A 12,726-nucleotide genomic window follows, 5' to 3' on the forward strand; every position below is an offset into this window, starting at 1 on the left:
CAGCCAATCCTCTATCCATGCCAGTACCTTGCCCCTGACACCATGGGCTCTTATCTTATTCGCAGCCTCCTGTACGGCATCTTGTCAAAGGCCTTCTGGAAATCCAAATAGATCAACTTCACTGGTTTCCCTTTGTCTAACTTCCTTGTTACCTCCTCAAAGAGATTTGTCAGGCATGACTTCCCCTTGACTAACCTGTGTTGACTCAGTCCTATTTTACCATGCACTTCTCAGTAATCCGCAATCTCATCCTCAATAATAGACTCAAACCTTACCAAGTTACTCACAAGTTATTTAACTGCAGCCAAGCTTGATACCTCATTCAACATATGCAGTTTTCCACCAGGAGTCGTCGAGAGTAAACTAAACCCCTGCCCAATTTCTCTTTTTCTTAATTCAGGAAAATTGAAGGCAATTGTAGTACACTTAACACCTGAACTGGATTTAACTGATTCATGTTTTAGAATTTCCAAATCTGTATGGATCAGCTCTGCATGGTTTTAATCAACTCAATGATATTGCATATCGGAATATTTTATAGTGTAAATACAATTGCTTACCACAGGATACACATGCCTGCAAGTGATCATCATAGTACTCGTTCATGGCACACCTATAGCAACCTGTTAACGCAAAGATTCAAAATAATCCAAGGTACACAGTAATGTCAAATGCTTTCCTTTTTAATAATAGATTATAATCAATAAAACAACAGTTGAAGCAGGGAAGGAATACACCACCATTTTAACAGTCTCCTGACATCATTCATTGACGTTTCTACTCTGAGATGACCATTAACACGCCAGGATAAAATAATTTGGATCCATATGTTTTCCATTACTCATTGTTGTAACACAAACGTGTAACTCACTGAGTGAGTTAAAATAGTTCAGTTAAATACGAAGAACTAATGGAAACACTTGAGGGAACAAAACTTTTCGGTAGAGAAGGAAGAGTTTAAGGTTATTTATTTTTCTTTACATATAATGATGAAAACACTATGCTAGTCAAGAAAAAGATCGGCAGTTATCAAGGATATATTTACAAAACAAACCGCATCCTGCTCACCAAAGTGAAACGGCAAATAATGGTTGCAAGAACAGAGGCTTAGTAACCCATATCATGCTGTGTTATGTTCAGAGCCTATCACACTAAGAATGTTCAGATTTGTAATAGTACTGTGTTATTATCATACTAAGAACACTCAGATCCGCAATGCTACCGTGATATTGGGTGGAATTCAACCAAATTATTTCTCATTTTAGGCAAGTTTGAAATGAAATGAAAATCGCTTATCGTCACAAGTAGGCTTCAAATGAAGTTACTGTGAAAAGCCCCTAGTCGCCACATTCTGGCACCTGTTCGGGGAGGCTGGTACGGGAAGGGGCTGGATGTTTCTCTCTGGCTTTTTGGGTGAGATCCACACCAGTATTCACCCACGCTTACGGCACAATATAACCCCACAAAAAAATCAATGTCCGTTCTGGGCAGGATTAGTGGGGTCGGACCCCACTATCTAACGGTACTCTGTTGCTATTTCGGGCCCAGCAAAGAACGCCTCCCTGACGCCGCACTTTAGCATCATTTCCTGCACTGAGGAGCTCCGCCATTTTTAAATGCCACCCTGATTGTTCAACCCCCTGACGCGACCGCAGAACCCCTGAACCCACCGAAAAGGGCTTCCTCAGGTCCCCCATACTCCACCTCACATGGGCATAGCATCCCAAAACCCGATCCACAGCATGAGCAAAATTCCAGCCTTTCACCCTGGCAGTGCCCGTGCCAGTATAACAGTGCCACTTGGGCACCCTGGCAGTGCCTGACTGGCCCTGCCATCATGGCATTGCCAGGATGCCAGGCTGGCAGTGCCAAGGTGGCACCAGCAGTGACAGGGTACCTCCCTGGCCAGAGGCGGACCACCCAAATGCCTCCGTTCGCCTGGGAGAACCCACAAGTGCCGTTCTGCCTGGTCCTTGTTTATGGGGACCAATGCTGAATGGTGCCCAGCTGAGATCTCCTCGGGAAGGCCGAGAGAGCTGGGTGGCCATTCGATCCGGTGTCATCACGACTAAGTGGGATCCAAATTGGAACGCCTCATGAGATCTAGTTACATATCGCACGGCGTAACAGCCGTCGGGAATCCCAGGGGTGGTCTGTCCCAGGATCTATCGGTCGGCTGGTAGATTGCGTTCGTAGTCATTTTCTTGGGCCTTAGGGAGTTTCTCTCGGTGTGGCCCACGCTTAGAGCTGAACTTGGCGAGACCGGCACCTCAGAACTCGGGCTACCATTTTGAAAGGGGGCCATGATCTCTAAATCACCTTGAGGGTCCCCCACATACGGGTAATGTTACCCCCCACAAACATGGGCTTTACCCCATCCTCCTATCCCACCTAAATGAGGACATCCCACTATGGAATTGCTGAGGGCCCCTGATTTTTCAGGTTGTTTCTGTGGATCTGTACAAAGCAACGCCCTGGCGAGGTCTCCCAGGTGAGGCTATTAGGTCCCGAGCACTGGAAAAATCCACGAATCCATATTTAAATGAGCCTAATGGCCTATACAGATAGCGGCTGGAGAGATATTAGCTGAAGTGTTTGATGAAGAACTGCATTCCATACAACAAATGGTTCCATCAAGTCCACAGGTGATGAATGGTTTGTGCCCAAGCAGCACGGTGGCGCAGTGGTTAGCACTGCTGTCTCACGGCGCCGAGGTCCCAGGTTCGATCCTGGCTCTGGGTCACTGTCCGTGTGGAGTAGGCAGATTCCCTTCAAACTGCCTTTCTGCAGCCGTTAAACTCTCCTTGATTAACAATGCTACTCCTCCACCTCTTTTACCACCTTCCCTACTCTATACCCCGGAACGTCCAACAATCATTCCTGTCCCTGTTCTAACTAATTCTCTGTAATGGCCACAACATCGTAGTCCCAAGTACCAATCCACGCTCCCAAGTTCACCCACCTTATTCCGGATGCTCCTTGTATTGAAGTAGACACACTTCAACCCACCTTTCTGTCTGCCGGTACACTCGTGCGACCTTGATACCGTCCTCAGTAACTCACTACTCTCGACACTGGCTTCTAGACTCCACCTTGTTTTCCCAGCCATTGATAAATTAGTTTAAACCCCCCCGAAGAGCCGTAGCAAATTTCCCTCCCAGGATATTGGTGCCCCTCTGGTTCAGGTGCAAACCGTCCTGTCTGTACAGGTCCCTCCTTCCCCAGAATGTGCTTCAATTGTCCACGTAACTGAAACCCTCCCTCCTACACCATCCCTGCAGCCACGTGTTTATCTGCACTCTCTCCTTGTTCCTCACCTCACTAGCATGTGGCACCAGCAACAAACCAGAGATGACATCATGGTTTGTCCTGGCTCTCATCTTCCACCCTAACTCCCTAAATTCCTGTTTAAAATTCTCGTCCCTTCTCCTACCTATGTCGCTGTTACCGATGTGTACCACGACTTATGACTGCTCCTCCTCCCCTTTAAGGATTCTGAAAACACGGTCCGAGACGTCACGAACCCTGGCACCCGGGAGGCAACATACCATCCGTGAGTCTCTTTCGCTGCCACAGAACCGTCTATCTGTCCCTCTAACTATCGAGTCCCCAATAACTATTGCTCTCCTGCTCTCCCTCCTTCCCTTCTGAGCCACAGGGACGGACTCAGTGCTGGAGATCCGTTCACCATGGCTTACCCCTGGTAGGTCGTCCCCCTCAACAGTATCCAAAACGGTATACTTGTTACTGAGGGGAACGACCACAGGGGATCCCTGTACTGACTGCTTCCTCCCAGCCCCTCTCACCATCACCCATCTATCTTGATTCTTCGGAGTAACTACATACCTGAAGCTACTATCTATGACCACCTCTACTTCCCGAATGATCCAAAGTTCATCCAGCTCCAGCTCCAGTTCCCTAACGCGGTTTCTGAGGAGCTGGAGATGGGTGCACTTCCCACTTCTCGTCTTCATCAGAGTCAAGGGGCAGGGCATAAGTACTGATGATGGTGGCACATTTATTATGATTCAGCTGTAGATTAAGTTTCATGAGCTTTCATTTATACAATTGAAGAGTTCTGGCAGTAAATCCAAGATCTTATTTAGTATGTTAAAACTAACTCCGTGGACACAAGGGTGGCTATCACTCTTTTCTTCCCAATAGAAGGTGTGCTCTCCTGCTTGTTCCTTCAGCTGCGCCTCCCTAGGAAGGTGGGTCTAAATAAGGGCAGCAATGCCATTTGGAGTATTGACAATTCAAGCAATACAATTGAAATTCTTCCTTCTGGTGGTCATTCTGGAGATTATCCATGAGTGTTCTATATTCAAAAATGCAAAATTTACAGTTTTCTTTCTTTGACCACAGCAGCGTGGGGTTCCCCAGCCTGGAGACAGTGTGACAGCCTATTTTTAGGGCACCTTTTCTAGCCCTCCCTTCTGAGGTGAGCAGAGAGTATCCAGAAGAGGACTGTTCAGTCACAGATGCTGCTGCCCAAATACACCTCTGTCCCAACATAGGTGTCCCATGACCTTCACTCATCTATCACCCATGTGAAGGTTCTTGACTCGGGATTTCCAGATTCATAGCTCTGTCCCATTGCCAATTCTCCCTCGGCAGAGGACTTGGAAAATGGGTCCTGGTAGAATTCTGTCCATTGCATTGTTTAATGTTGGCTTTTGGGGGCACTTTCATTGTCCACATGATCTTGACAGGTTAGTGGTCAGACTTCGGTGATATAGCAAAGCACTGTGACAGGGACCATCTTGCTACTGCAGCCTTTTTATATATTTTCAGTCAGTTAGATGCACAGACCTCCTGTCCGTTCTGCCATCGAGGAAATTTTGGATTGCACTTTGTCTGGCACCTCTTGCTGACCTTGCTACCATGGGTGACCCTATCAGGAGCAAGGAGTTCCCGCCGCCATCACTCAAGGGATCATCGGAACACACAAGGCTCTCCACCATGTAAAGGTGGTGACCTATGAAGGGCCTTTAAGGGAATTATTGAACCAGATGTGTTATTAAAACAATGCAGTAGTTTTATGATAATTATTTATGAATTTAGCATTTCATTCCAGATTTATTAATCAATTGAATTGAATTTCCACAGCTGCCATGCTGGGATTTGAACTCATGTCTCCAGACCATTACTTTGGACCGCTGGATCACTAGTCCATAATGCTGCCATCTCCACTCACCTTCTATATTGTTCTTGGGGAACGCCCACAAGTTATCAGGACATGAACATGGCTGATAATGACTTGGATAATCACCATTCTCAGTAAAGTCAGAGTTATTATTCTTTGTTGGATGGGTGTTGTAGTAGTCACAGTACACGGCTGAAAGAAATAACAGTGCATCAAATATAGGGTCCATAAATTACATCAAAATATTAGCATAATTATTATTGGTATCTGGTTTTCTTCTATACCATCTCTTTTATTGTGCTGTGTATATTTTTGTTTGCAAGGTGTGTTTGTGTGCAAGTTGTTTTTCTGAATATTTGTGTACTGTACACATTTGTAAATGGGTTATGTTTGTGTCTGAGACATATATGCAGGGATGTGTTTGTGCATGGGTATGTTCAAGGTTGAGTGGGCAGCCATGAATAGAGGTAAACTAATTTATTTGGTGGAGAGTAGTAAGTTTAGAGGTGAGTAGGCAAACTACTGAAATGAAGACTAAAATGATTCAAGATGAGGAATTGATCTTTGAAAGGCACTGTATGGGACTGTGCATCTGTGATGTGTTTTTTATATTCTTGCACTGCTACTCAGCTGATACTCAAAATATGCGCAGTGGCACTTTGAAATAATTCTATTTCAATAATGTTGTGTGGCTGCGACTTGCACAGCCATTGGCAAAGCTGTGCCTGTGGTGGAATTTGGCTGCTGGTCTGATTGCATTATTTGGCATAAAGCACAGTATTTTCCCAGGTAAAATAAGGCTGCCTTAAGACTGCACATCTTATACAGAGCACATAATAGTATCCCCAAAACAGAACATAGAGACACCTCTACTTGTGGATTCTAGTTTTGGGTTACCAGAAGATGAATGCCAATTGTTTCAGCCTTGCCCACAAAAACATTACTGGGCTTAATAAACCCGTCCATCGAATATATATGGGGTGGCACAGTGGTTAATACTGCTGCCTCATAGTGCAAAGAACCTGGGTTCAATTCCGGCCTTGGGTGACTGTGTGGAGTCTGCACTTTTTCCCCGTGTCTGCGGGGGTTTCCTCCGGGTGCTCCGGTTTCCTCCCACAGTCCAAAGATGTGCAGGTTAGGTGGATTGGCCATGCTAAATTTCCCCTGAGTGTCCAGGTTAGGTTAAGGGTGTATGGCGGGGTGAGCAGGTGAGTGGACCTAGGTAGTGTATTTGGAGGGTCAGTGCAGACTCGATGGGCCGAATGGCTTCCTTCTGCACTGTAGGTGTCATGATATCCATATTAACATATCATGGTGCAATCACACACACACACACTGATGGACAGGTAGACGGACCAACCAACACACACACAACATCGCAGCCAATCACCAGTGAGAGCACACGCACTATAAAACAGGGAACACCACAGTTCCCGCTGATTCTACCAGGAGATAGCTCAGAGCATAGACCTCACAGCGTGCCACTCAGACATACACCATGTGCTCAGTGCCTCACTAAGATAGTGCTAGGGCTGGGTCCACAGGTTAGCTGGTGAAGTACGAACCACAGCCAGAAGTTAACAGTTATTATTGTACAGAATAATAAAACAGAGTTGTACCATCTACAACCGTGTTGGTTCGTTTGTGTATCGGAACACCCGACACGACATGATACCAGGTCTGGAAACTCGCCAGCGACTGTGAGACCTACCTGCACCTTTTCAGAAATCTGCCATCCTGCGCCATGGAAACCATCAGCCCGCCGCAGCCGCTCCGAATCGCTGGAAATCTCGGCGTCAACTGGAAGCTGTTTAAACAGCACTTTCAGCTCTTCCTAGAAGCCACAGACAGGGAGAATGCATCGGACACCAGGAAGATCGCCCTCCCCCTCTCCATGGTGGGGCAACATGCCACCCACATCTACAACTCCCTGGCATTCGCGGAAGGCGACGACACGACAAAGTACAAGACGGTCCTTCTAGAATTTGAGGAACACTTCAGCGTGGAAGTTAATGAGAGCTTCGAGAGGTACCTTTTCCAGCAGCGCCTGCAGGGTAAGGATGAGCCTTTTCAATCTTATTTGACACAGCTCCGTATCCTCGCACAGTCCTGCGGCTATGAGGCCATCTCCGGCTCCATGATTCGGGATCAGATAGTTTTTGGGGTCACCTCGGACACCCTATGCCAGCAGCTCCTCAAAATAAAGCGCCTCACCCTAGCCACCGCCATCGAAACCTGCGTCCTCCACGAAAACGCGAACAGCCGGTACGTGATGCGCGGGCGCGCTCTACGCAGGACCGCACCGTGCATGCGCGGTGGTGCAACGAACGTCATGACAACACGACGTGCGGCAACTGTGGATCCGCACACTTAAAGCGGCAATGTCCAGCCAAAACGCGACAATGCCTCCGCTGTGGCAGGATGGGCCACTACGCTGCCTGCTGTTGAGCAGCTCAACCTGCCAACTCTCCACAATTCCGCCGGCCTCGCAGGGACATTCAGCCCCCATACATATCCTGACGACGTGCAGACCGGTGATACCGACGACCGGGAACCCTTCCGCGTTGCGGTAATAAACAGGAACCGGATGTCCCCAAGTAGGACCCACCAGCCGATGCCAGTGCACAGCATTAATCCGGGCATGAATGGTGTGCCATCCTAATGGTCATCCCGAATTCGTTGCCCACCTAATAGACTGGACTTATGAGCCTGTTTGCACATTGGACTCACTGAATTGTTGTGCAATAATGTTAACATGTTTCTTTCTTGTCGTTCCAGAAGTTCTCTCTCGTCGTTTGATGATTGCACTTGTTTTGTTTGTGGTACAACCTCGTTGCTCTGTTGCACCTGACACCTCCCTATGTATATAGTTTAGCCTCATGTACATGTTGTAAATATTGCACACACATACTCAGATGCGCTCAGTACACACCAATATTTATTACCATGTAGGCACATATCCTTGTGAAAAGGGGGATGTCATGATATCCACATTAACATATCATGGTGCAATCACACACACAAACTGATGGACAGGTAGATGGGCCAACCAACACACACACAACATCGCAGCCAATCACCAGTGAGAGCACACGCACTATAAAACAGGGAACACCACAGTTCCCGCTGATTCTACCAGGAGATATCTCAGAGCACAGAGCTCACAGCGTGCCACTCAGACATACACCATGTGCTGAGTGCCTCTCTAAGATAGTGCTAAGGCTGGGTCCACAGGTTAGCTGGTGAAGCACGAACCTCAGCCAGAAGTTAATAGTTATTATTGTACAGAATAATAAAACAGAGTTGTACCATCTACAACCGTATTGGTTCGTTTGTGTATCGGAACACCCAGCACGACAGTAGGGATTCTATGACAATCTATGATGATAATGTAATTCAGTGTAATTACAGTGGGAGTCCACTGAAAGGGCCCCAGTGTAGGGTGGGAGGTGGATTTGCTGACAGCATTGTGGGCTGGGGGGGGGGGGGGGGGGGGGTGCTGCTGATGCAGACGATTTGCAGCCCAAATAAACGGTAAAGGAGATGCAAGACTGGGGGATGCTACCACACCCTACAACAGTTTTTTCCATTTCAGGATATGGAGTATGATTGGTTGTGCATGTCTAGAAAGGTCCTGGAATATCCCAACATTAGATAAAAGACCTCAACCCCTGAAGAGAAAAAAAATAAAAATTGTCTCCTTATTGAAGCCTTTCTAACCTTATTAGTGCAATTGCCCTAAATAGGCTACAAAAAAAACAAAGAAAATGTTGGATAAACTCATGATCAGGCAGCATCTGTGGAGAGAGAAACAGAGTTAATGTTTCAAGTCCAATATGACACTTGTTCAGGACTGAGGAGGGGTAGAATCAAAATGAATTAAAGAAATGGAGAGGGGGTGGAGGAGGTCGGGCAGAATAGAAGGTTGGGGATCGATCAGAGCAATGTAGTGATCGACAAAAATGCCATGGACAAAACACAAAGGGGTGCTAAAGGTAGCAATAAAGACCAAAGAAGTTTCGATAGCGGTTTAAAGGTAAGAATGTGTCAATAGGAGAACAAAGATCAGTGCTCAGTTCAAGAAAAGCTGAAAAAAACAAGTGACAGATGGACCCGTGGGGAGGGGGTTATTTGCACTGGGACAAACCAAGGAATGAAAAACTGAAAAGGAGTCAAGGGGACAAACAAAGGAAACAAAAGACAAAAAAGGGGGTAATGATGGAGGGGAATGGTCACAGTCTAAAGTTGTTGAACTCAATGTTAAGTCCAGAAGGCCTAATTCCTAATCGGAGGAAGAGGTGTTGTTCCTCCATTTTCACCGGGCCTCACTGGAACATTGCAGCAAGCCAAGTATGGGCATGTGGGTATGTGAGCAAGATGGTGAGTTGAAATGGCAGACAATCGGAAGCTTGTGGACGGAGTAAAGGTGTTCTGCAAAGCGGTCACCAGGTCTGCATTTAGTCTCCTCAACGGCATGGACAAGTTGGGCCGAAGGGCCTGTTTCCATGCTGTAAACCTCTATGACTCTATAATGTACAGGAAACAGCACTGTGAGCAGCGAATACAGTCGATCAAATTGAAAGAAGCGCAAGTGAAATGCTTTTTCACCTTAAAGGACTGTTTCGGCCCTTGAATAATGAGAAGGGAGAAGTAAAGGCGCAGGTGTTGCACATTCTGCAATTGCATGGGAAGTTGCCATGGGATGGGGATGAAGGGTTGAGGGTGACAAATTGTGAACCAGGGTGTCACGAGGGAGCAGTCCCAGTGGAAGTCTGACTTTGATTTGATATATTATTGTCACATATATTAGTAGACAGTATTGGGCTGAATTCTGCATTCTTGAGACTAAGTGTTGTCGCCATCGTGAAAACGGTGGAGTTTCACGACGGCGTGATAGGGTCCACAGGTGCAGCGATTCAACCGCTCCAAGGAGCTGACTCGGGCGTATCGGGAAACTCAACACTCTGTTCGCGGAACTGCGGCCGATTCGCCGGTTCCGTGATTGACTCCCCGCTGCGGCTGCACATATCCCATTCTCCCCCTCCCACACATAAGCGCCGCACCCAACATGGCTGCAAGGAGAGCAGCGCCGCGGTTCCAGGACGCCGAACTCGAGACCCTTCTGGACGCCGTGGAGGAGAGGAGGCTGGTGCTGTACCCCAGGCTGGGATGGAGGTCACCAGGTGCCATAGTTCGCCGTGCCTGGATGGAGGTGGGAGCCACCGTCAACGTCATCGGGGTGGTGGCCCAGGCTGAAGACCAGTGCAGGAAAAAACTGCACAACCTCCTCAGGGTGGCCAGGGTGAGTACCCAGCACTGTGCACCTGGCACCAAGCACCCTACACCCCAAAATCCAGGGGGAACGGCCGGACCCCCACCCTGACCCACATGGACATGGTTGCATCCATGCCAGCCGAATGGCTGGGTGCCCTGGCCCTGATGCCATCAGATACCCAACCCCTGATCTGCATGCGCCAGTCTAACCCCATTGCTGTTTGTGTGTTGCCCCCCCCGTCCCCCAGGTGAATGCCGCGCACAACCGCCAGGAGCAGGAGAAGACCGGAGGGGGGGCCACCAGACCTGCGTTGCCTCACCGTGCCCGAGCAGTTGGCACTAGACATTGTTGGCGGTCCGGAGGAGAGGGAGTTCGCCGATGCGGTGGACGGCGGCGGGCAAGCAGTGAAACCCTGGGCCTAGTTGCGGGTCCTCACAGCAAATGTGTGCCCACCCCAACTCACCACAGCCCAACCCCCTCACCCCACAGCCCAACATCCCTCACCCACAGGCCAACCACCCTCACCCCACACCCCAACCTCCCTCACCCCACAGGCCAACCACCCTCACCCCACACCCCAACCACCCTCAGCCCAACCCTCACCACCCACATCCCAACCCCCCTCACCTCACAGCCCAACTCCCGTGACCCCACAGCACAACATCCCTCACCCCACTGCCCAACTCCCCTCATCCCACAGGCCAACCTCCCTCACCCCAATCCTCACCACCTCACGCCTCACCCCCGTCCCATTGTCTAACCTACATGCTGTCTTAGTCTTACATCCGGAGCCCAACCGCTCCCAGCCAGTGCCAGAGCTGGTGTTCCCCAGACAGCCGAGCACCGATGGGGAGAGCAGCCGGAACATCAGCCCTCTGCCCGAGACGACCCAGGACACCACAGAGTTCAGGTCAGAGGACAGCTGTCTCCAACACTGTCCACCATCTCAGAGACTATCACCTCGGTTGGGCAAATTAGTGAAGAGGCTCCTGTGACACTCACTGGTGCGCACCAGTCGGTCCGGTACAACAGGTGGAGGTAGAAGCAGTCAAGAGGCCGGACGGTTGGAGGGCAGTCCAGCCCCAGGAACCAGCTGCTGCCCAGACGGGTCCTGGGCTCCTGGAACATCCTGCCCCAGCCACAGTGCAGGTGCAGTCAGAGACCCAGGGACTAGAGGAGGAGATGACGGCCAGCTTCCAGCACCTGCAGACGCAGTTGGAGGAGTCAATCCGCGTGCAGGAGCAGGGGGTGGTGCCGACACGCACGGAAGGCTTCCGCGGTGGAAGCAATGGGCGCATCAGTGTTGGACATGGGTTAACAGCTGCAAGGCTTGGGCATTCTGTACAGGCGGGTGCTGAGGCCCATGACAGAGCTGCCCTCTCACAGGCAACCATGTGCCGGGGCCAGCTGAACATTGCAGCGGCGCTCCTCAGCGTGGCCCAGTCACAGAAGGCCTTTGCTGAGAGCGTCGGCGCCATTGCCCAGATGTTCGCCGAGACACAGAGGGAGGTGGCCCACTCACTGGCTGATGTGGCACAGGCCTTCAGGGGGGTGGCACAGTCCCAGATGGAGATGGCCCACTCCTTGTGCTCCATGACAGCGAACGTTCAGACCCTTGCCGATACCAGAGCGGGCCTCCAGAACTGGCAGCGCCAGGTGGCGTGGGGTGGGGGGGGCGGCTCGAGGAATGGCTCCGCTTGCACCCCCGTCCCATAGAGAAGCCCGGGGGCCATCAGGCAGCCTGTGCTGGGGCCTGCGCCGGGCACTCCTGCAGGGGAGATCCCGGAACTCCGCAGCACCTCGATCTCCCCCCACCTTATGTCCCTGCTGCATCTGGTGGGCAGCGGGCAGAACAGGGCAGCACCACGCCACCCGGGATGTCCGAGGAGCAGCGGGGCCCATCCAGGCCGGGCCGCCCGGAGACGTGCACCAACGGGGTCCCTCGTCGCAGGGCAGGAGTCACAGCAAACCACCTCCACTCCTGCTGTACCATCTGGGGAATCACAGAGGTGTAGTGGTAGGGCCCGTAAGGCCAGAAAGTTAGACACCAGTTAAGTTGGCACGTGGGCTACATATAGGGGCTAGGGCACAGAGTGTATTTGTTCACAATAAACACATGTTTGCACCGTTAAAACCAGCCTTGGTGCTATCTGATGGCTGTGGGTGTGGGGCGGTCAGTGATGGCCACTGGGGATGAGGGGTGGTGGACGAGTGAGGCCCAGTGGGTGGACCGTGTAGCCCCCCCCCCCACCTGTCCCCATAACTCCGTGCCCAGCTATTCGACAGAACCGTGTGATGGAGTGGC

General features: G+C 50.2%; 1 protein-coding gene across 1 annotated transcript in view; it reads right to left on the minus strand.

The window, feature by feature from the left end:
• Positions 1–290: 290 nt before the first annotated feature.
• Positions 291–12,726, minus strand: part of LOC140430255 (mucin-6-like) — a 58,138-nt gene continuing 45,702 nt past the window's right edge. Inside the window, exons 4-6 of the mRNA XM_072517681.1 lie at positions 5,198–5,338; positions 561–623; positions 291–475 (exon numbers count right to left, since the gene is read on the minus strand). Of these exons, the coding sequence (XP_072373782.1) occupies positions 291–475; positions 561–623; positions 5,198–5,338 (389 nt within the window). The remainder of the gene's footprint in view (positions 476–560; positions 624–5,197; positions 5,339–12,726) is intronic.

This window comes from Scyliorhinus torazame, chromosome 10 (assembly GCF_047496885.1).
Source record: "Scyliorhinus torazame isolate Kashiwa2021f chromosome 10, sScyTor2.1, whole genome shotgun sequence".
NCBI lineage: Eukaryota > Metazoa > Chordata > Chondrichthyes > Carcharhiniformes > Scyliorhinidae > Scyliorhinus > Scyliorhinus torazame.